Source organism: Terrapene carolina, unplaced genomic scaffold (assembly GCF_002925995.2).
Source record: "Terrapene carolina triunguis isolate 2854851 unplaced genomic scaffold, T_m_triunguis-2.0 Scaffold68, whole genome shotgun sequence".
Lineage (NCBI taxonomy): Eukaryota > Metazoa > Chordata > Testudines > Emydidae > Terrapene > Terrapene triunguis.
In genome coordinates this window covers 49,017,949-49,043,432 of record NW_020664419.1, presented here as the reverse complement: position 1 = coordinate 49,043,432, position 25,484 = coordinate 49,017,949, and the positions used below count along the sequence as shown (strand labels likewise).

The window sequence follows — 25,484 nt, the reverse complement described above, 5'->3', positions numbered from 1 at the left end:
CCGGCCGGGCACTTCCCCTCCCGGGCTCCAGCTGCTCTGCTCCTCCCCTGACTCTTCGGCTCTGTTTAAGAGCCAAGCTGCCCGAGCGCTACCGGCTTCGGGCAGCCCCCTTGCCTCTGGACCCTGCGCTGCCGGAGCAGAGCAGCTGGAGCCCGGGAGGGGAAGTGCCCGGCCGGTATTTTTCCCAGACATGTTCGGCTTTTTGGCAATTCCCCCCGGACGGGGGTTTGATTACCAAAAAGCCGGACATGTCTGGGAAAAACCGGACGTATGGTAACCCTACCGCAAGCAGCCAGTCCCTGCAGCTCACAGCTGCTGCAGGCAGAGGAGGGGCAGAGTGCTGGACCCTCCTCCCTCTCCATTTTGTCAGGTATGTTTTTAGTCACAGCTTCCGTGATTTTTTGTTTCTTGCCAGTGACCTGTCCATGATTTTAACTAAAAATATCCATGACAAAATCGTAGCCTTAATCATAAGTCAATAAATGTATATATAAAGAAATCGCCAGTACACTAAGTGTAACACAAAAGTAAAAAGATCCAAGGAGGATTAAGTTACAGTGAACTAAATTTAAAACCATTTTCCTTCTGAATGAAAGCATCCACACAGGATTTAATATGCTATAACTTATACATTTGACTAATCACCTTAACTGTCCAAAAAACTTTCCGCATGTAGAGAAGCCATCTGTGCGAGTTGCCATTTAATTGATACTTTCCCAACACAAGTCAAGTTTCCTAATAAAAACAGGACTTAGATACTATTTTATAATTAGAAAAGAATGTAAAGCACAAATCTTCGAAGTTCTAATTCAAGAGCTGTGAATATTGCCAAACTTTTTTTTTTAAGTATGCAAAATAAAACTCTAAAGTCATTTCTCAAACAGGCTGCATAATTAAAAAAAAATAAATCTGTTTTGTTACATAAATAGATTTCACAGCCTAGTTCCTATAGACTTGTTATAAGAGGAAGGCAACACGGGTGTAAACAATGCCCTATTCCACAGTCCCAGCTAATGCTGAGGGTAAGTGGAAACCCAGGAAGAAGCTAAGATGTTATTTTTGGGGAGGCAAATTAGCTACAGAGGTGGCGAATTTATCATCTAAAAGAAGCCTTAAGTCCATTTTTGTTAGCTTAAACAGAGCTCTATATATCTTGCTATATACTTATACTGTAAGATCTTTGGGGTAGGGATGGTCTTTTTGTTATGTCTGTATAGAGTCTAGTATAATGGGGTCCTGAGCACTACCACAAATACACTATCCCTACCTGTTCCTACAGGCCCACTGTTTTAAAAATAATGTGCTAAACAAATTATATATATAAATATGCACACGTGCTGATATGCACATGTACATAAATAAACAATATAAAACTATATAGCCAAAAATTAGGCAGTAAGTCAAACAGCGTTTAGGTGGTGTGTTGGAAGCACAATTTAGCTTTTTAACAATGAAGTATAAGACTTAGTTTTTGAATTATTTTCCATTTCAGAGGTGTTAAAGCCAGCCCCCTCCCTCACCCCCCCGAAAGACAAGAGTTTTGCCACAACAAGTGCCAGTGTGAACAGCGTGTTGTCGGCAAGAGCGCTTTCCTGCCAACAATGCAAACGCCGTTCGTTGGGGGTGGAAGTTTTTTGTTGGCAGAAGAGCCAACAAACAGTGGCTACACTGCGCGTCTTTTAGCGGCACAGCCCTGTCGCTAAAAGCTGTATAGTGTAGATGTAGCCTATCACTCACATATCCCAGAGGGGTGTTGAGAATCAGTTAATGTTAGCACACCAGTTTGAAAATCATGAAGAACTGCATAAGTGTGAAGGAATAGCAGAGCACTGCAGAAGTCTGATCAGTCCTTTCAATTAACCGTTTTCGCATTTCACACCTTTTTTCAAAAACACTAGTTAGTCTTTTGCTCAGGATTTCCATGGCTTTTAGTATTTCAAGGGAAAGTTTTCTTAACTGTTTGTCTAAAAAGTGAACTCAGAAGCTGTGGGGGATGCCATTTTCTTTAAGGTCCTGTTCACTCTAAATATCGTGTCCACATTTCTTCTTACTCCAGGAGAAGCCATTGAATACAATGAAACATTCTTCTTGCTTAGTGGCAAAACACACTGCCTCTGACTGTCAAACAAGAAGATAGGAATCTGAATTTAACTTGGATCCTCTCATGGGAAGTATCACTATTAAAAACAAAAACAACAGAAACATAGTTCACCTTTGAAGAGGGTACTGCTGTGGAACCTGATGGGGATGTATCTCTTGACGTTTTCAGTGACTGAGCAGAAGGTCTCTCTTTACCTATAAAAAAGAATAGTTACAATTTTATTCAAGTTGTGTTCTCTCTCCCCACCCCCCACACACACACAGGAGTGTGCGCGCCTTGCAAAATTGTAATGAAAATTCACCAGGCCATGCACAAAACCTATCTCCTCATCCTTTGATGATGATAATAATCTAATGATATTCTACTTGCTTATCAAAAATAAAATCGTCTCTGGCTAAGAAGATGAATAGTAGCATTTTATAAAGCTGACATTTATCCTTAGAAAGCCTATTTTTCTTATTTCCATTATTTAACTGGAAGAATATTTCAGTTTGAGATTGTTGGATATTGTTCTATATTCCTGTAAGAAGTGAAATGAGGAATTCTACATCTTTTCAGTGTTAAACATCGTGGTCAGTCACCAATCATAGGACCAAAACCAAAGCTTGGGAAACCGGGTATTCACAAGGGTAGGTTTAGCAGTATAATAGGAAATCCAGCAAAGCAATAAACCCACAAAGTCCCAATGACAGGTAGGGATCTCTTTTTAGCATCAGGGTCTTACTTCCCAATGTTCATGCCAACAAAATTAAAACAGGAACAACTAGAAGCTACTGTTCAAAATGCAGTCATGAATAACCTTGCCAAATGTCCGTTATGGGAAGCCTGCAGCAGCAAAATACTTGGCAAAAGCGTAGACTAATACTTGGCATATATTTAATTAGAAAGAGAAATCAATTGAAAGTAACCTTCATTTATTAAATATTTTTAAAAACCCTGATGTGAATTACTTTAACAAAACTAATGACAACTAAATAAGTCTGTAACTGAAGTGCCAAAGTAATGATACATAGCACAATGGGTCATGTCTAGTGAGCATACTTTGTATGTTGCAAGATGATGTAAATTAAGAATGCACCCACCATTGTGCATTTTAAAATACCAATATCTAAAAGAATTAAGAAACTGAAATGTAAATAAATATATATTTTAAATAGATCTGGAATGTTAAAAAAAGAAACCTTTGTAAGTTGCCCCTTTTCTGTCTCCACAGATTTTCAGGATACTCTGGCTACAAAGGATAGAATTTAACATCAACCTAACTGGTTGAGGAAAAAGGAAGACCAAACAAGCAAGTGACAGCTGCTCCCCAATTGCAACAAGATACAAAAAGCAGTTGCTTTAGCAGTTTCATATTTTATCTGATCATTCAGTATAGCCCTTCAAGATACCCTCCATACTTGTCCATACAGTAGAAACTGTTTATCTTGTCTGTACTATTTTACTCTCAATGACAATGGCCATCACCTTCTTTTTGCTAATATAACTACTTTATTGCTTTTCTCAGGTCAAAACAATAGCCTACTGTATCTCTCAACTATACCTAATTGAGGCAAGTAATTTTTTTATACATATATTTAACTTTGCTCCACAAGAAGGCCCTGATCCTGCAAGCTGCTCCAGGTGGAGAGGCCCCCTCTACCCACCTTTACGAAACTACCCCCCTTTAAACTCACCAAATGACCCTTGAATCTTTCTGTCTGCACATCCCCTTCACCACATTACACCCTCTAAACAACATCAGCTGGGTGTTCAGTGAAACTGGATGGGAAAGTTTGGTAAAAGGGATACTAGAAAAATAATAAATCACTTTTTAAAAAATACCTGCCTTCTGATTTTTCAGCCTTTCGGAAAGCTACGCACCCTGAATGTGAGAGGGATCATTACAGGTTCAAAATTCAACCTTAAATGCATAGACAAATGTGAGCATTTCCCCAATGGCTTGGAGGGGACTCCACTTACTCTCTCCTATGCTCTAAGATGAAGGAGCTGCCATTCTATTTTTCTCTTAATACCTGGGAGAGGAAAACCATTCAATTTCTCTCCATCCTCTCCCAACACAGTACTATTCTAATTCCCTATTGATTGCCTCACACCACACACCCTCTAAGTTTCCATCTTTATGCCATTCAGTTTTCTGCTCCACTCACATTCTCCCTTCCTGTTCCTCCTTAGCCTGTTTTCCATGTGGCCTTTCATATCTGTCCTCCCTTACCCCTCAACCTCCCGTACCTCATATTCCCCTGCCCTTCAGGCTCTCTCCTGCATCCCTCCAATTCACCAGATCTACTCAACATTACTATCTCTACCAAATTCTGTGCAGACAGAAAATGTTGTTTTAACCAATACATGTTGACAATAAAACATTTCAGAACAAGATTTCAGAAAGGGCCCAAATTTATAAATGATAAAATCTACATAGTAAATTAAAAGAACAAAACAACTAACCATGTGAAGTATCAAATTGAAAAGCTACTTAAACGGACAGAAAAACAAATGTATGCCTCATTTTAAGCCTATTTCAGAACCTAATTTTAACTATAAAGTCACAACCAGCAACCTAATAGATATATATAGGAGCTATAAACAGATGTGTAGGTTACCAGATTAATATCACTTTCTTGGCAGACAATAATTCATTAAAAATAAAAATCAAACAGAAGAAGGTCAGAAACCCCTTTAACTCATCTAACTCCAACTAACAGCTATCCAACCGCATTTCAACAGAATTATCTATAAAGAGTTTTCAAATCAAGTGGCGCTGTCATTTACAATAATATGCAGGAAATGTGTATTTTTTGTATCCCCAATTTGCATCAGTATAGCTGGAGATGGAGGACTGGCACAGGATATTCCCCCAAACCATTTATAGGAAGACATTCATGTTCCAGACCAGGTTTCTAGGACTGAGTGGGTAAGACCTGCACGCAGAGGTCACTGCCAGGTATATACATATACCTGACATGTTGACCATGCACCCTGGCTCATGTCATAGAAGCGCTGTAGAACAGCTTCAACTTTATGGGGAGCAAGAATAGGGAAAGCCTCATATTCCTGCTGTTGGCTGGTCTTTTGCGTGCAGATGCCTATCTGCAGACCCTGCCAGGTTTTGGTTCTTTAAATATTTCAAAATACAACAAAGGTAACAGGATGGGCTTTTTCTTACATGTTCTCCAAAGCAAAGATTTCCTGTCAAATTATATTCAAACACAATTCTAACAAACACAACTGAAGCCCTCTCCACTCTGCAAGTACACCATTTTAACTCAGTCATCAAAACAAACGCTTGCAACTACCAATTTTCAGGATGCAAACCATTTTTAAGAAAAAGTAGCATGGTGCAAGCAAAGTTGCTTTCTTAAAAACAGTTTAATGGAGATAGACAAGACATCATTTAACTCTGGAATAAAAGACAGCCCAGACCTAAGTGTGGATATCCCACTTTGACTAATATAGCCGCTGCTTTGTAAAGCTATTTGCCAGATTACACCTGCAGTGTGTTTTTAAAGAGACAATAACACTATATCATCCAACTTGACATCTCTGAACAAACATGTAGTTAGTGACTAACACATTCTATTACAGAAAAAGTACAAAACCCCCTGAAAATTTGGAACATTTCTCTCAAAATGTAAAATTTTCTATTAGCCCAGACAGCAGGTTTTTCCATTAGAATTCAATATATGAGTAGCAATATGTTAACATGCTGCAGAAGTGCCAAAAAATCTGCTCAATTGTAGAAAATTCCCAATCCCCACAACATTTCCCAAGTTTTAGACAATCTTCTCCCGTCCCTGATAATTACATTCTGTTTACCTAAATCTCTATTGCAGCTTCAGGAGGGTGTCCTATTCTTTACTTTCTGTTCTAAACGTTTGTGTAGCCCTGCTGCAACTGTTAAAAGCCTGAGAGGCAGTCTGTATTTCAGTGGTGAGTGAAGAAACTCCTCTGTGTTTATGAATATTTATTTAAATGCTTTGGGATGTTTTGGAGTGAAAGGTGCTATAACTGCCTGCTATGGACACCCTGGAAAATCCAACGTAAATGTTGTATAACAACAAGTAAACCTGGATTTAAAATTAGAAGAAACAAAAAGAACACTACTGCCAAAGTGTACAACAGATTTTGCACAATTTCATTAGTATTTGTAAAGAGTACGAAAAGAAATCCATAAATCCACCTAATCTGCACAATCGTAGCTATAAGCACCTCAAGGGGAAAGAAAACATGCTTCCACTTTTGTTCACAAGTTTTTCATACATGGAGGTTTTGGATACTTTTGAAACAGACATGGATCTCCTTTCTGGAAAAAATGAACATTCAACCCTTTGAAATCCAGGCCATACATTGGATTGCCTAGCTTCAGACACAAGGTTTTGCATTGATTTGAGGGTTGCAAGATTTGAGAGAATCAGAGTGAGAGGGTTAAATTGCTAAAAGAACTAATATGCATTGTTAGCACAATTCTATGAAACATCATGGTTTTGAAAATGTAAGGATCTTTACTTTTTATTCGGCTTTCCCACCAGAATTTTTCCTTTTCTTCTCAGTTGCAAAAAGAAAAGCCCTCACCTAATTGCTCATGGCAAAGCTGCCTGTAAAGGGATCCATCACAGAAGCAAAGGGAGAAAGAAACAGAAGCATTTGGTACTAAAGGAAAATAATCTGCTGTACACAGAAAAGTCACGCAGCTGATGGAACTGCAGTCAGCCTACAGAGGCTATTGAAAAACACCTGCAAGCTCCCTCAAGAGACCTTTACATATATTCATAAAGGAATAAAGAGCTCCCTGAAACATTTAATAAGGCAGGCAAAACATAATCCGAACAAAAAGTCTAATGTCTTCATTATATAAAGAGAAAGATCTTATATAATGAGAATCAATTTCGCCTCACTAATCAGTTTTCATCATTAATCCAGCATTACCTTGCTGAGAAATATTTCTTTTATGTAAAGATGACATACTTCTGCTATGCTGGGACTGGTGGAAAGAATAGGCTTTGCTTCTTTCAGGGGAGTAGCTCCTACTGCTGACACTGGAGCCGGATCTGCTGTGTGGAGAATCCCTTCGGCTCACAGGCGATTCCCTGAAGAAAGGAGAGTCCCTCTTATGAGGGGATCTCTCTCTCAAATAATGAGAAGGATAGAAGCTTTTTCTTCTTAAGCCATCTCTGATGTCCCTTTGAAGGTAGCAGAAAAGATAAAATTAATTACTTCTCCATACTCTGTTTATAGAAATTACAGAAATCTAAAAGTTCATAACTGGTAACAAAATAGCAAATTTCCATCTCTGTAGTAAGTAGAAACAGGTCAATCATTCTCTACACAGTAAATCTGAGACCTCCAGTATCATTAAGTACTAAGTAATTCTTGGGCCAACTTAAATTGGTCAAATAAAAATTGTTAATCCTATGTTAAATGTAAGGAGATTTCTTCAGGTTTTCATTCAGTTCAACAGATTCTAGAACCGTTTCCAACGTCTCCTCATCAAATCCTCCACCTCTCTTATACTAGTTGGTAATTTACACAAACTACTAAAGATATATTAATAAAGTAGTATATATCTGAAGGGTGAAAGAAATATTCACACAAAATGCAACTGGATGCACCTTTGGTATTTTACATTTTTTTCTCTTGCACAGTCATTCCACTCTCTCCTTTTGGACACTATCCAAGTTTTAATATGAAATTAATTAAAATAAAAACAAACCCAAAGAGGAATCAGTAAGATGCATACATAAGTATTGCTCACAATCTTTCACTGTGGTAACCCTCACTAACGCACTCTTAATATTTAAGTTCTTTGGGGTACTTGTCATTTTAATTTGTTTGTAAAGTGCCATGAACATAAATGATGCTGTATGCAATAATTCTGATTTCAAGCTGTAATAATTGCGAAATTATAATTAGGGCTGCAATTCTGACATGTAATTTTTAATCAAAAATCATGGAGCAGTCATGGTAAATTTACTCTAAGTCATGGGTTTAGTGCCTGAACCGTGATTTTGATTAAAAAATGCCCTGACAAATGAGGGGGTCACCCACCACCTGGAACAGCACTCTTTGCCCCAGGACCACAACTCTAATCCCAGCCCATTGAGGGGAGGAAACCCAGGGGGGTGGAGGTGGGGACTGGAGAGTGAGCCTGCCCCATGTTCACCCTGGCATCGGCAGCTCCTGTGTACCCTGTGGCTGGGCCTGGGGTTTGAGAGAGCCTGTTCCACACTCACCCTGGGCACAGGCAGTGCCACTTGCTCAGGCTTGACCCTGCCGCCCCTCCGTCATCATATGGGGGAGGCATTGTGAGAGCCAGATTTGAGTGAGTGGTTCGGTAATCCTGTGTATCAGGTCACAATGCCTGAAACAGATAGCCAGGCTCAGCCCCATGGGACACAGGAGCCACTGCTGCAGGGTGAGTTGCATTAATTAATTGTTGTTTCTGGTGGCTTAATTTAAAAAGAAATACATTGGAAAAAAGAAAAGTTGTGTACATGAGAACTGATTAAATACGCAATAACCACCATTATTAATATTACCACAGCACTTAGGAGCCCTGTTATGACCACCATGTAGATGCCTGAATGTATGTGAACTTAATAATTATACATATTAGTTAAGTTTTAGTTTCAGAATTACTGTATATTTCACCAATTTTTAACAAGCATAGTATTTGAAAAACTTTAACAGCTCCAGATACAATCTAGCGTGAAAACTCTCATTTTCCAAGTTCTAAAAGTGTATAATTTACCTGAGTTTTCCTAAAGTAGCTGTTAGGATGCACAGATAAATAATATGGAGCAATTGTTTATAATGACATGCATATAAGAAATATGAAGAAACAGCTGCTCAGTCACATTCTGAGATTTAAACTGGGTGTTTAAAATTTCTATAGTGTACGAACACAGACAACTTTTGATTTTTCTTAAATAAACAAAACACAAGCTTTCAGGCAGACTGGTACACCATGTTTCTGCCCAAAGCAAATTTTTATGAGCAAGTTATTAAACCCCTATAAACAGAGGACTTTATTATGGAAATGTTTACAGAACCCCAACTGTTGCATATCTGTAATAAATACTCTAATATTCATTCAAGCATTTACAAAATATTTCTAAACAAATCTTCATTAGATCAGAGAGCAAAAAATGATGGGGGGAAAAAACAATGACTGCAAGAGTGTGATGGATCAAAAACGAAATATTTTGAATTTTATTTTTATTCATGTTTTTTGTCATTCTTCATTTACATTGTTAAACTAGCCTTGCTGAACTGTAATAACACAAGCAATTAAATAAAAGAATTTCTGAACCATACAGCAATAACTTCACACTTCTGATCACATTATTAATGCAACTAAACTTGTTAAACTGAACAAAACCACTCAAACAAGTATTTATTTATTTATTTCCAAACATATATTCCTTCCCCAATGTGAATACACTGGAATATGCCTGCAGTTCAGCAATTAAGACACCATTTCAGCAAAGCATATGCTTGATATTTCAGCATGTGCTTAAATGGTCTGCTGAATAAGGATGGATTTAACCACCAATTCTCTGCTGAATCGGGACTTTAATGCAGGACTAAAATCCCTTTAATGATTGAATTTAATCTCCATATTTGACACAAATAACTCTTCAGAGTACAAATGAATTTTCTATGTAATATTTTAAGACAGTGTATTGACATTTTCATCTCTACACAAACTAACCTTCACACACGCATTCTGATAATCTTGGGCATAAGTCACTCTTCACATTTTAAAATTAAACACAGTTTTTCCCTTATTTGTCAAACTAATTGAGATACCCCAGATTCGCTGAAGTTCTGTCAGCTACGTAAATTATCTATTACTGCTAGCTTGACTACCAGAGGCAACATTTTAACAAAACAAAAAACAAAACAAAACAAAAACACACACACACAGAAAGGAAGGGTGGTAGCATCAGGGGAGTGCCAATATTCAAGTGCCAATAGTGCCAAGCCACTGGGGTCTCACACAGAGCTCCATGCGTCCACACCTAGCCCCACCACCACTGCCACACACCCTTTCCTTAAATCATCCACTCCATATCTCCAATCACACCACTCTTCTCCACGATGCCTGCTCATGCCCTACCCTCCCGATGTTGGTTCACCCAGCGCATCATGCAGCAGCTTTGTTGGGAACTAAGGGGCTGTAAGCGGCCTTCTAGATAGGTTATGGAGGTGAAAGGAGATGTGGGAGTGGGAAATCAGTTTGGAAGGGAGTAGAGCTCAGCTATGACAAACCACTGAATTAACGTGAATACCTATAAACAAAGCTGCATGTTAGTTGTCCAGTATAAGGGTGAAGATCTATACGGTGGAAGGAAGATGACTGAGGCTGACGAGGAATTGGTGAGTGGAATATAGAGGGGCTGCTTTATCATATAAATGCTTTTTTCTTTGCTTGTTAAGGGTTTCATTGGTGATATACACAGCCTAGCAACCTTAACTCAGAGTTAAAGACATGAGCAAGTATGTGTGATAGATCACAAACGTACTTTCCCATCCTGAACAAATAAATAAAGGGATGTGAATATACAAATGTTTATTGTTTTACTACATCACACTATACCTCCCAACTTTCACACAAATGTGACACAAGCCATCAATATAACAAGTGACCAAAATATGGAGTACTTCTTGGTTTTTTGCATGTCATGTCAGAATGAACAGTGTTTCTTTTTAACTGCAACACCTGTTTTTAAAAGATATTTTTGCAGTGTGTGAATTCAAATCAATGCGGTTTTATTTATTTTTTTAATAAAGAAAACAGGGTACTCAAGGTAAGGTTACAAGGCTTTCCTCAATAATGAGGCTATAATATGCACATAAATATAAGTAGTCAAGAATAGAAGAGGAAGATTTTAACTCAGTCTCCTAGTTCCTGGCCCTGTGCACTTTCCCCGAGATTAAGGGGTTTTCTGATGGGAAGATGTGTCTCTCATGCATAGAACATGACCTGAATTAGCAGTGAAGCATAACAGAGAGCTTGACTCAGATGAAATGCAAAACATCCCATCACATCCATTACACCTCATAAGTCTGAGCTTCCCAATACACGTAGTAGTCATTTTATAGTTTAAACACCCACACAAACAGTTCAAGAATCAAGAACTTCTCCTCCTTCAACATTCTGCAAGTCTGAGAAAAATGAAATCAGAACATAAAGGAGAGGGATCCAGATATGTTAGTATTTCTCCCAGAACTCAGTAAATCTTCCTGTTAAGATCAATATGTATACTGAAGTAAATCACCAACTGCAGTTTACTTATTATAATCCCTTGTTTTTTCCTAAGATCTTAATCAATTCCATACTGATTTATCTTCTACTATACTATACATCTGGTCCCAGTGACCTTTATTTGAACTCTCAACATATTACAAACAATGACAGACTTCTCATATCAATTGGCCCAGCAACGTTTTATAGTCAAGCAACTTTTTACAGTATTTAAATTAGGGATGCTTAGCTCAGTGTTAGTTCAAATAAAATTCACGTACTAGGTCTTGTTAGTTTAATCTTATCAATAGCTTTAGAGTGGTTTCCCTAATTCACATGAAGAGGGGTGCAAACAAGTATTTGATTATGGGCCACACAGATAATCAATATGCACTGCTTTTGTGGACTGCACGTTTAAAATATGAGTAAGTTACACTTTAATTCTAATTTCCATGTTGTGCAAGCCATTGTACACTGTGCAGGTCACTGTACTGAGCCCAAAATTTGCCATTGTGTACACCAAAAGCAAGTAGAAAGTCTGCCAGACCTGCCAGTATTTTTCTGGTGCCATCACAATCGGAGGGAATATGGATGACTAGGACAACATGAGGAGGATTTGGATATCCTTTTTCTAGGACTGTATAACTAGACCGGGTGCACACTTAAAACTGAATTGGGAAGCATGTTATTCCTGTTTCTACTTAGCAGTGATGAAAACATCCTCTCCCTTTTCTAGGCCCTGTCAGTGAGGTAGCTTGGTAGCTATCCCACCTGCTGGAAACAGCAAAGTGAGGAGGAGTCTGAGATGGCAAGTCATAAAGGGATGTTGTAACTCAGAAGTTCATATTTTCTGTCTCCATCTGCTGACAGGAGAATCTACTGCCAAATATGTGGGGTGGTATAGAAGAACAAAGAATAAGAAATATACAGCCCGGGGATAGGGTTGCCAGGCGTCCAGTTTTCGACCGGAACACCTGGTCAAAAATGGACCCTGGCGGCTCCAGTTGACACTGCTGACCGGGCTGTTAAAAGTCCGGTTGGCAGCGCAGCGGTGGCCCAGGGCTAAGGTAGGCTCCCTACCTGCCCTAGCTCTGTGTGGCTCCCAGAAGCGGCCGCCAGGTCCTTGCGGCCCCTAGGCACATGGGCGGCCCGGGAGGCTCTTCGCGCTGCCCACACCCTTGACTACATTATCCTGTGAGTAGCTGAGATCATTTAGTGCTGAGATCATGTGCACTGAGATCATTTAGACTGTTTGTAGAGTAAGGTACTACTCAATACAAGAGTGACTGAATCCTAAAAAAATTCAAAGTGAAGGCAATTTCAAGTTTTTGATCCTCATATATGGAATCCACAGAATATTCCAGTTTTAAATTAACAAACAGAAGGCACAAAATTTTGCTTCCAACCTATTGCCCATAGTGATGACTGTGACAGTGTACAGGCTTTATGGGGGGGTGCTCATAAATGTATATATGATATAACTGGAATAGGGTTTTGCTACATATGCCATGTAACATATCTATGTAAAGGTTATGATCTACTGGTTATGTTCATCCTAGTTGTATGCAGGCACCATTTGTGTGTTCAAAGTCATGAACAGTGGCTGTATAATTGCTTGATTTCTAAGCAGCCTTAGTTAGAACATTTGGTCAGTTCTTGGGAAAGGAATGTGCAAATTAAGTGCTCAATCAGGAAGCACTTAACAGACAAAAGAGCTTGGAAGACTCCAATCCACATAAGAAGTCTACCTGAAGACATTCAAGGTAGTATGTGGGTAATGGCTATGACCTGCAAGTCCTGAGTCATGCATGGGCATGTGACTTGCTCATGTGATTCCAAATCTCCATTTTGTGACTGGATTCTACACTGGGTGAGGAGGGGGTCTCCACCCACAAGAGAAAGTCTATTTAAACCCCTGGGAGACCCCTCCATTTTTGTCTTCAGATGACTAAAGAAGGAGCCTCTCCACACACCCCCCACCCCCCTCAGGATACTTGAAGGAAACTGGAACAAAGGACAGTAACTACAGGGGGTCTGAGTGATTGCTGGACCCAGGCTAAAAGGAGATTAGCCTGTAAAAGGGAGCATTCTGGAACTGGTGAGGATCTTATCTGTATTTAGTTTGATTAGACATAGATTTGCGCATTTTATTTTATTTTGCTTGGTGACTTACTTTGTTCTGTCTGTTACTACTTGGAACCACTTAAATCCTACTTTCTGTATTTAATAACATCACTTTTTACTTATTAATTAACTCAGAGTATGTATTAATACCTGGGGGAGCAAACAACTGTGCATATCTCTCTATCAGTGTTATAGAGGGCGAACAATTTATGAGTTTGGGATTTATTTGGGTTTAGACCCCATTGGGAGCTGGGCATCTGAGTGCTATAGACAAGCACACTCCTGTGAGCTGTTTTCAGGTAAACCTGCAGCTTTGGGACAAGTAATTCAGACCCTGGGTCTGTGTTGGAGTAGACTGGAGTGTCTGGCTCAACAAGACAGGGTGCTGGAGTCCTGAGCTGGCAGGGAAAACAGGAGCAGGGGTAAATCTTGGTACATCAGGTGGCAGCTCCCAAGGGGGTTTCTGTGATCCAACCCATCACAATGACATATTAGAAAAATCGTTTTTTCTTCTCTCTTTTCCAGAGAGCTCAGTCAGCAGATCAGACTGCTCTAAACCTGATGCAGAGCGTGAAGGAGAAAGCACTCTGGTGAAGGACTCCCAGTTCTTACTCTTGACTCACCCAATGCCCCAAAGCCAGACTACGTGAAAGAATCCAGAGGAAGCTGCCTTGTGATACAATTTTTTCAAGTTATTACAAGTTACAAATACTTTTATTTTTTATCAGGTGGGGAGGGGAAAGGAAGCCAATGTATATACAGGAATCTAGCATCATGAACAGAGGGCAGGCTTTAGTGGACAGCAGAACACCATAAAATACGAAGTGTGCAAGTGAAAGTAACTCTTGGGAAATTAAGTTTTTCAGTAAGCTTTTTTGTTTAAAAAGCTACTGAATCGATTTGGGAAATGGCAAGAGATTGGGAAGAAAAGAAGTGTCCTCTCAAGCCATCCACCATGTACTGCTGTGTTTCTATACACAGAGAGTTTTTACAGCTGAGCTTCCTACAGTTCTCCTGAAAAGAATAGTGTTGAAATGGAAATGCTGACAGGCCATTAACTACACAGTCACTGCTTGCCATGTTATTATAATTCAATCAATCGAATCAATGTAAAGGTTATTCTTACAAGAATATATACCTAACCAGATGAAAGACAGAAGAAGAGAAAGAACTTAATAGAATGTGTTGATTTAACCACCTCAGTTCCTGTGGCTGACTTATCTAATTTGGTCAATAAAAAGGTTCAAAGGCAAATGTTAAATTACAGAATGTGTTTGTAAGATAAATTATTTTGACAGACTCAAATCTTGCCATTATAGTTTGTTTTATCTCTTTCCTTATTTCCTAATGGACTTTTTATAAATTAGAAAAAAACACTCTTTAATTTCATATACTTTTTTAAAGGTGAGGTTTGAAACACCTGAACCATCTGGAAAAGACGGTTACTTACCTGTACTGTAACTGTTGTTCTTCAAGATGTGGATGCAGATGTAGGAGTTCTGTCCAAGGAAGCAGGAATGCATTGGAGAGGGAGCCTGGGCTGTGCCCTCTCAGTGAGCAAAACTGCTGGCATTTCCTGTTCTGCTTGGTCACGAACAGGTCCACCTGAGGAAACTCCCACCTTTGGAAGATAAACATGGTAACCTCTGGCTGAAGGGACCACTCATGGTGAGAGGAGAAGGATGTGCCGAGGTGATCCGCCAGTGCATCCCAGGCTCCCAGAAGGTGCAAAGCCTGGAGTTGGATGGAGTGCTTCATGCAGAAGTCCCATAGATGGACGGCCTCCTGACACAGGAAGCGGAGGAATGAACTCCTCCCTCCTTGCTGATGTAGAACACAGCCACAGTGTGTCCATCAGAATTTGTACAACCTTGCCTGCAATCAAGGGAAGGAACACTTGGCAAGCTAAGCGGACCGGTCTGAGCTCCCTGATATTTATGTGCAGAGAGAGTTGTTCCTGGACCTCAGGCCTTGAGTCCTGAGGCTGTCAAGGTCCCCAACCTAGGAACACTGATGGCTGGGGGGAGACAAAGGAGACTCATCATTACTAACCGTGGGTCCTTCCACCAGTCAAAGAAGGGGAGGGCCAGGGTTGGAACAGTAGGCACCGAGTCCAAGTGGTGTATGTTGGGGGAGTAAACTGAAGCTAGACATTTCTGCAGGAGCTTGAAGCATAGTCCTGCATGTTGGACCACATACGTGCATGCGGCCATGTATCCCAGTAGCTTGAGACAAACCTGAATCAAGTTGAGCACTGCTCCAATAAACTCTATTTTCTGTACTGGAATAAGAGTAGACTTTTGCTCATTTATCAACAGGCCACACGCTCAGAAGGTGGCTTGGAACAGGTTGATGATGTTCTTTATTTGAGCCTCTGAATGACCCTTGATCAGCCAGTCATTAAGGTACGGGCAGACCTGAACGCCTTGCCATCTGATGAAGTCAGCTACCACTACCATGGTATTGGTAATAAGTCTGCTTTACAATAAACCTGAGAAATCTTCTGTAGCGTACCAGTTCCCTGGATCCAGAGAGACCATGCGGAACCTCAGTTTCTTGAGATATCTGTTGAGGTGACACAGGTCCAGGATGGGATGAAGGCCTCCTTTGGTATTAGGAAATAACAGAAGTAAAACCACTTCCTTCTCAAGTTTCAAGGTACCTCCTCCGCAGCCCCTACCTATAGGAGGGTCTGCACCTCCTGAGTAAGGAGTTGCCCATGAGAAGGGTCCCTGAAGAGGGACGGGGCTGGGGGCCTGGGAGGGAGGGGTGGATGAAAACTGCAGGGTATAGCCGTTCGTCACCATATTTAGCACCCAGGCACACATTCAAAAGGCTGTTTGGGCCCACCAGAATACCTACATGACCCCAGCTGGGCGGTTGAGGTGGATGGAAGCGGCTGACGGCGCTTGTAACCTCTCCCTTTTCTCTTAAAGGAGTCTTGTCTTAGAGGCAAAGCCAAGAAGCATGGCAGCTGCTGAGGCCCGAAGTGCTTCCTTAAAGTGGACGGCACATAGAGGTCCAGGGACCTGAGAGTAGCCTTTGAGTCCTTCAGGCCGCGTAGTCTGGTATCCATCTGCTCTGAAAATAGTAAGGAACCTTCAAAAGGGAGATCCTGGATAGACTGAGAGAGTCCTAAGGATTGCAGTCAAGAGCATCGTTCATGATGACAGTGAAGGCCATTGTCCTGGCCGCCAAATCTGCTGCATCTAGTGCCACCTGCAGAGAGGCTCTGACAACAGTTTTTCCCTCTTCTAAGAGGGCTGAGAATTCCCGCCTTAAGTCTTGGGGCACGGAGTCCTTAATTTTGGATAAAAAATCCCACAAATTGTAGTCATATCTCCCCACTAAGGCTTGCTGGTTTGAGATACGTAGTTGTAGACCACCTGTGAAATAAAGTTTCCTCGTAAACAGATCAAGTTTCTTTGTGTCCTTCTGTTTGGGGGTAGCGCTCAACTGGCCCTGTCTGTCCCTTTCATTAGCACCAATACGAGGGACCCTGGAGTGGGGGGTGAGAGTAGATACTCATACCCACTGAGTGGCACATAATAGTTATTCTCTACCGTCTTCGAAGAGGAGGGCAGAAAAGATAAGGTCTCCCCCATAGGGCTCTGACCAGCCCCATTACTGCCTCATTAATGGGTAAGGCCACTTTAGATGGAGCTGCTGCAGCCAGAACGTCAATGAGGCTGTGAGATGATTCCTTGAACTCTTCAATATGAAACCTCAGGTTAGCTGCTATCCGCTTCAGAAGCTCTTGATAAGCCCTAAAGACATCTTGGGGAAGTGAGCTGCTCGACCCCAAGATAGCCTCATCTGGGGAGCAGGAGAAAGAGGTCTGTACTGGAGGAGGGACTTCTTCCTCTTTTCCAGCTTCAATAACCTCCATAGGGCCATGTCCTGTAAATTGGTACTGGGGTCGGTATCGGAGTCGGGGGTCCAGTGTCAAACATGGAGGAGCGGGAACCAACCTCTCGGAAGCAACCAAGTATGAACAGTGGGAGGTTCCAGAATGGACACTGCATAAGCCACTCTCCTCCTGGCTAGGTACCAGTGGGGAGGACTCACACCGAGGTCTGGCAACCCGTAGGATGGATACTGGTGGCCCTTAGGTTGATCATAGGGCTCCACATCAGACTCAGATGAATAATCCTCCCTAGGCAACCACGGGGAGAGCGGTACCTCTAGCTACCTCCGTTCAGTGCCGAGGGTCCAGTAACCGGTGGCGGTCTAGGGATGACCTCACAGAGGACAGCTTGCCTCTAGGTGGGCCTGGTGGCAGGAAGGAGCTTGAAGCACCATGCTCTCGCCTGCTCGAGGACGACGAAGCAGTCAGCTGACCTAACAGGGTCAACGGGACCAGGGGCGACAATAAGTTTCTGGTCGCTACAAAGGCCTCCATAGTTGAAGGCACCGCAATGCCATTGGCACCACAATGACTTTCTGGCATTAGCAGAGGGTCCCGCACTGGAAGCAATGGGCTCAGTAGAGTCAACAGTGCTGCCATGGCACCGGGGGTGGAGGAGTGGCCCAACGCAGGTTGCACTCCACTGCCTTCCCTTTGCTTGCCTCTTTGGCAACAGCGAGTGCCCTCGGTTGGTGTGCTGCTTTTTGTGCTTCTTTCTCAGCATCAGGGATGGAGAGCGGTGCCAGCATGCACATGGTGCCGGAGGAGCGCTTCGCACTGAGGCTGAAGTGCTCAGTGCCGAATCTGGGTGGTTTGGATTAGGATAGCCTTAAGTCTGATCGCTCTGTCCTTCTTTGTGCGAGGGTTAAAGTCCTGACAAATTTGGCAGCGGTCTTTCACGTAAGATTCTCTTAGATGCTTCAGACAACTGGAAGGTGGGTTGTTCACAGGCATAGCCTTGCCACAGGAGGCACAAGGTTTGAAACCTGGAGACTGGGGCATGCCTGGCCCCAGGGGCAAGGGAGCCTCTTAACAATAAGTTGGGGGGAGTACTAACTTCCTACACAAAAAGTATTTACAATATGTACACTAAAACTACACTATAGACTAAACTATGAACAGAGAGAAACCACTGATAATTGCCTTACCGAAGCAAGAGGAGACATTCCAGCAATCGTCATGGGTGGTAAGAAAGAACTGAGACGGTGTGGGGCCGGTAGAGCACCTTATACCAGAAGGTGATAGAGGGCCGGCCCAATAGGTACAACTGAGGGAAAAATCTCTGGTAACACTGCACGTGGCGTGCGCACACCTAACGTGGAATGGACATGAGCAAGTACTCGAAGAATAAGCCTCACACTGCCTTGTTGAACTTGAGGATCAGGAAATATTGTGACTAGAACCCTTTTTCCTGATGCTGCAGCTCTCGAAACATGCAGAGTCTGGATCTGTTGAAGAAGCAGACACTTGTGAGAGGGGTCCCAGAAAAGGGGTATAAAAAAGGGGAAATGGATGGCTGTGTCAGAATGTACCCCTGTATTCACACCCTATGCACTATTGTAATAATCTTTGTACAAAATATACCTTGTGAAGTATCATTTGAAAATTAATTAATATTACATTTTAATATAAATATAAAAATTAAAAGTAATAACTCACTGGTCAATAATATCATGATGACATGTTTGTAGTAAAATTATACATAAAATTATAAACAAAAGCTGAAATCATGACCGAAGAGGGTTTACCAGACAAGTCTGGGGAGGGGGTAAATCAGTTTCTCAAAGACAAAGGACCAAGCTGATGCCTCTAGCCAGGTGTCAAAGTTGATAGGCAACAACCTATCAAGTGGACATACGTTGGCAAGGAAGAGGGGGCAGGAACAAACAGAATTGCATCTTAGTTAACAGCAGCATAAAACCTGTTTCACCGTGAGACTCCAAAATTCCAGCCTCACTGCGGGAATGAACTTTATCTAGGGATAACCCTCAGGAAAATGCATTTGAAAGGGGTACTGGACTATAATATGAAGGGCCCCAATTTCTCTCTTCCTAACCAACTCTTTTTAACCTAAGATGACAAAAGAAACAGCTGTTGGACTTTGGGAGCAGATCCCGGCCTGAGAATTTGGTCAGCAATGTTACTGGGAACATGTGATAAGGGACTTCTCCTTGAACCAAGTCTAGTTTGTAAAGTTTTAGCACCGAAAAGCATTTTATCTTTATTTCTCTTCTAACCATTTCTAACTGTAATGCCTTATATTTATACTCACTTAAAACCTATCTCCTTGTTAAATAAACTTGTTTCACTCTTTAATCAAAACTAATTCAATATCATGAATTGTGTGGGTAACTCCATTTAAGGGTAGCAAACTGTTGTATATTGGTCCTCTTAGAGGGGCAATGGACTTAATATATTCGAAACTGTCCAGAAGAGGGGTGGACAGTGTAGAACACATATTTTGGAGGAAAATCCGGGAGTGGGAGTGTGTTGGGCTCACCCTGCAAGTGGTAACCAATTGTTGTGGAAGCTGGAGTGTAACTCATGTGTGACTGGCAGACTGCGGCTATACACAGATGCCCAGGGTATTATCTGCATTGAGGAAGGTTGTTTGTGAGCTGCCCAAGTGGGAGCTACAGCACCAAAGCATTGTGAGACACCCAAGTTTGCTGGGCAAAGGTGAAACAGCCTCTCACTGGTCTGGATTTCACCCCAGAATGTCATAATGGCATAACCCAATCTCACAGTGCTTAGGACCCATTTGCCTGATGTTACTGAACTCCAAGCACTGTGGAACTGGGACAGACAGCCTGTCCCCAAATGGAGGGGAAATAGCCTGAAAGTTGATAACTGGTATGCTGTCCTCAAGGGGAGAGTCAAATTGACTGCTTGCCAGCAGCATAAAAAAGGATGGGCTGGCTGGTTAAAATTGGAACCAGAAGGCCTTCTCCTGTGAGACTTGTGTCTTCTCTTGGAGAAATCCTATTGTCTTGTTGAATAAGGAGGCTGCCTGAAATACTGCTGGGAATACTTGCTCAACTGCTGTTGTTGGTGCTCACCCCTATAATGGTGCCTCAGAACTACAGAGGTATAAACTCCTAAGGACAGTAAAGTGGCCCTGGAGTCCTTAAAAGAATGTAATGTTTCATCTGTCTTTTCAGAAAACAAATAGTCCAACAAACAGTAAGTCCTGTATGGTCTGTTGTATGTCAGGAGCAATGCTAGAGTTCTGCAGCCAAGAAGCTTCTCCAATCTCCAATTCTTTTAGGAAACGTCCCACACCAGGGTGCGCAAACACCGAGCGCCCAGAAACACCCGGGTGAAATGCCAAGATAGCCACAAGGTGGACCTTGAGAGAGCCAAATGCCAGGTGCTAGTCTCTTAAGTGCATAAAATAATCCAGGATGCACAGGATCGAAGCCTGGAGTGGGAGTACCTTCCTTTGGGTGCACCAGATAGAAAACCTTTTCCATTTTGCTTTATAAGTGGCCCTGGTAGATGTACAATTAACTAACAATGGGTAACTATATACAAAGATAAGTAGAAGAGCTAGGCATTAGTGGAGCACTTGCGAGCAAGAGACCACTGTTCTAACAACAGTCACTGGCGGTAAGAAGGAACTGAAGGGGGGTCGGGCCAGCAAGGTCGTATATAGAGCGCCATATCAAAGCCACTCCAGGGGGCTTCATGGCCAGCCCGACGGGTAGCTGCTAGGGAAAAGTTTCCAACAGCCGTGCACGCGGCGCGCGCACACACCTAACTGGAATTGATATGAACAAGCACTCCAAGAAGAACATGCCAGTATCAGTAGGAGCACCACTCCAGAGGAGTGTCGGGGACAGAAAGGCAGAGTAAATCAGTTGCTGCCTAATAAGTGAGGTGGGTTCAAACTGTCAGTGCCAGAACTGACATCAATACCAAATCTGACAGCCATCCAACAAAGTGCCAGAGTGACAGTACAGTGCCGCTCTGATCTTGCCTCTGTACCAGAGAGCAGACAGACAGCCCTGCTCCATCTTGGGCACTTGAAGAGCCATGAAGAAGAATCCATCTGAGTCCTGGAATGGCTCCAATTAGTCTTGTGAGTTCTCTTCCTAGGGGGAACAAAGGAAGGGGAACGGTCGCTTTTTCTCAAAGAAGAGTCTAAAACCAGCTCTGACAACTGATGAGACGGGCAATCTGCAGAAGGCCCGAGGTCTGAATCTGTCCTAATGGCTTCTTCTAGGACATGTGGTTTCAAATGCAGATCCCAAGCAACCTGTTTCCTTTTCTTAAAGGAATGACAATTTGAGCATTTTTCCTTAATATGCCCCTCTCGTAGACACAACTAAAAAAAAAAAAAAAAAAAAAAAAAAAAAAAGGGTAGGGTAGCTACCCTGCAAGGACGACAGTGGTTGAAACCTGGTGAGGGCATAGCATCAGGTAATACTAAAAAACAGCAACTATTAAGCTAACTAAACTATTTACAAAGTCCACAAAAATCTCTTTGTTGCATAAACCGTGAGGAAAATGCAGCCCAGAAAGCTCTGACTCACGCCATGGGAGGTGAGAAGAAACTGAGTGGTACAGGACGCCACCATCCTGATATAGCCATGGGAGGGGCCAGAGGATGCAAGTGCTACCCTGACAGGTACTGCTAAGCAAATTTCTCCAGCTTCGGTATGCTGGGTGCCTGCACACCTGAGTGGAATACATGTCTGCAACCACTCAAAGAAGAACTAGTGGTTCAATTCCCAGCAAGGCTGTATTCAACCATTCACTCTTTTAAAGTAGATGAATTGAATTCCATGCAGTATTTTCTACAGAGTTATTTTGAATTAGGTCCTGTCTCTTCTGTATGTATTTTAAAGATCCTATAGTATATTTCCTTCGAGTGTTGTTTCCTCCAGTGTCCTTGGTCAAAATGTTTCCTCAACATTGTCATTCGATGCGTTCAGTGCTATTTGGTTGCTACTCTGCAACCGCAGAGTTTGCTGCATTGAGTGACGTTCTCTCTGTGTGCACGTGCATGTACATATATCTGCCTAAACATACAGTTTTAAAGTGCTCTGGGTTCCTCAGGATGAAGAGTGTTACATAAATGTAAAATAGGATTGCTTTCTGATAAATGAAGAGTTCTTTTCCTATTTGATTTGGTCCTATACTTCTAATGCAACTTTAAATTAAATATATTTTATGTGGTATTCAATGTTGTCAGCACATCTCTGGGAATAATGATGCTATATCATGCTGCATAACTAGCACAGGAAGTTAAAGCACATCGCTCAATAAGATAGGAGATTATAATCAACTAATTATCAACTACAAAGCCAGAAACTAAGAGTTAGGACAGAAACCAAATCTTTAAAGCACATAACTGTGCAATGAGTGAATTTAGAAGTAGCTTCATTTTTAAAATTTCCTAGCTCATTTCAGTTTGATCAGATTTTCATCACCACTATAACATATGTAAACATCTGTGATTTTAGGCTATTTACATTGCACTGGACACAGTATTTACTTGAATACATTTGTTGGTAGAAAGTGGTTAACACAGTTTATCTAGCTAGGGTAGACAGGACCTAACTATTATAAAACATCTTAACAAATCCTGTCAGGGTCTGAGTGCCTTTAACTCTTAATGACTTTGGGGGGAGGGGTCATGGAAATAGAGCATTCAAGAAAGGTTTTATACAACTAATTTAACAAAATAACACTGCCAATAAGATTTGAGAGAGACCAAAATAGTTCTTAGAGTGATTTTAACATTTGCACAAAGCCCATACCTTAATAAAACGCATGAAATTTATGTTATGACTAAACTATGTACATTGACAGGTAACGACAGACTTCCTTTAAAGAAAGTTCTGTCTAGAAATAAATATAGTGAATGACAGCTTCTCCACAACCTCAGCACACAGACCAGTCACTGTACTCCAACCTTGACTTCAATACCCCCACTAATGCAATCCTAGGCCTTACTTGGGCATTAACTGTGCCAAATTTAATCAAAAATTACATGGCGGTTCTGTAATGTAATAAACCAACAAAACTCATTTTGATTTACTATCCCCTTTCCTCACGTCCCAAAAATATCTGCAGATTACGTGACTAAGCTCAGTCCAGAACTTTTAAAGTTAGTTGAACACCTCAGGAAGAAAAGAAGTTTGTAACAGGTAGTTGATGCCTAACTACAACAATGTTAATAGCACAGCTATACATTGTGGCTTCAATATGCAGTTGCACTTTAACAAAAAACATCAGCTATCCTCTCACGTACCCTAAAATTATCAAACCCTATCTGCAACAAAAAGGAACCTACTGGTTACCACAGCTGATCTACATAGGAGCTAAAAATAAGGGTGCTGGGGATGCAGCAGCACCCCCTGGCTTGAAATGGTTTCCATCATATACAGAGTTTACAGTTTGGTTCAATTTCAATTTGGTTCAGTTTAAAAAAACATACTGGATAGGCAACTCTGCCTCCTTAGAGAACTGAAAGTGTAATTATAACATCTTAAGAACTACAAATTCATCATGGAGCAGTGCTGTGAGCTAGGACTGAGACACTTTTTAATAGTGTTAAAACAAAGAACACTGCCTGGGATAGTAGCAGATAAGCAGCTTATACGTAACTTCCATTACTTATGAAGATAAACTCCCATGAGACAACCCTCCCTCATGTGATGCCCTCTACTGTTCCCCTCAGATTCCTATTGACTGGACACTGAAACAGTTTAAAATTATCTGCCAAAGTCAGCAACAGTCATCTGGTCTTCAACACTGCATCAAGGGGACTTTTGCTGCCTGCCTGGTATATAACTGTTTTCCCCACATGTTCACTAAGAAGTTTCCCCAATATAATCAGGCTCCAACTCATGGGAGTTCCTCTTGTAAAACTTCCTGCCATTATTTCCTGCAGGAGTACTAACTTGCTGGGGTCAGACCATATGCCTCCAGACTACACTAACAGCTAAGAAACTGGGCCCAGATGGGCTTGCTTTCTTTAAAAACTCTTTGAAATAGGATATTAGTTGTGGCGTTACGTTGTATAGTATATAAATTCTTTTCAAGAATACTCTTTGATTTCAATATGTAATGGTGCAGTACTAACAGACAATAATATATATAACCTCAAGAACATTCTTTATGTATATACAATTCCAGTCAAAAAACACAAAACAAAAATCTGAAAAGAGCATTTAAACATAGAGAGTGATTATAAAATGTTCAAAATAGTGACTGATTTACTTAAGATATCAAGTTGACGTTGGAAAAATATATGTAGCAATAAATTAATTTCATATTCATAAAATTAGTATTTTTTAAAAATATATAAAAGTTAATGTTCTCTTTTATACGCAAATATGAGAAAATACACAAAATGTGGTTGCATAAGAAAAAATATGTGCACACAAACATTTACTGGGCCCACCAGCTATCGCTTGTTAAAACTTGACATTATCTTGGATCAAAATCAAGTTTACATATCAGTTACGATAGTTGAGTGTTGCTGAGGAGGGGAGATTTCTATTTTCATTTGTAACACAAGAATTTGTTTCTCTCTTCCTTAATCTCTTCCATTTGAATAGTACATTGCCTTGCTATTCAGACGGTTTACCATTAGCAGGACCTCCACATGTGACAGGAAACAATTTTGGTTTAGGTGGATTTACCAGAATATATTTTAATGGACAGCCAAAATGTTTTTAAAAATTCACAATTTACTATCTTTATCTTTATAAATAAAGGATTTTTTTTATAAATTGTATTACATTAATAATGTATACAACAGAAAGTCTGTCAAATTACAATTAGCACAAAATTACATTACTCCAATCTTTCAGTGATTCACTACACAAAGAAATCCCTGACAATATTGCAAATGTGTGCTGAGGGAAAAAGTGGTCAAGATACAATAATTAATATGACACTGACTCATCAAATGGGGAAAACGTTTATTTGTAATTATGCTTTTCTGAAGATACCAGCCTGCCCAATTTCTTTTACTCCTGGGTCTTAGTTCCTATATGCAAAACAAACTCATGTATAGGGTTACCATACGTCCTCTTTTTCCCGGACATGTCCGGCTTTTCGGCACTCAAACCCCCGTCCGGGGGGAATTG

General features: G+C 41.1%; 1 protein-coding gene across 2 annotated transcripts in view; it reads right to left on the bottom strand.

Annotated features, from left to right (window-relative positions):
• PPHLN1 (periphilin 1) overlaps nucleotides 1-25,484 on the bottom strand; it is a 116,026-nt gene that overhangs the window by 61,599 nt on the left and 28,943 nt on the right. The window contains exons 6-7 of one of the 2 annotated variants that reach the window (XM_026648754.2): nucleotides 7,028-7,281; nucleotides 2,213-2,295 (exon numbers count right to left, since the gene is read on the bottom strand). In XM_026648754.2, coding sequence (XP_026504539.1) covers nucleotides 2,213-2,295; nucleotides 7,028-7,281 — 337 coding nt within the window. The remainder of the gene's footprint in view (nucleotides 1-2,212; nucleotides 2,296-7,027; nucleotides 7,282-25,484) is intronic. The other variant, XM_026648755.2, reaches the window with a different exon arrangement.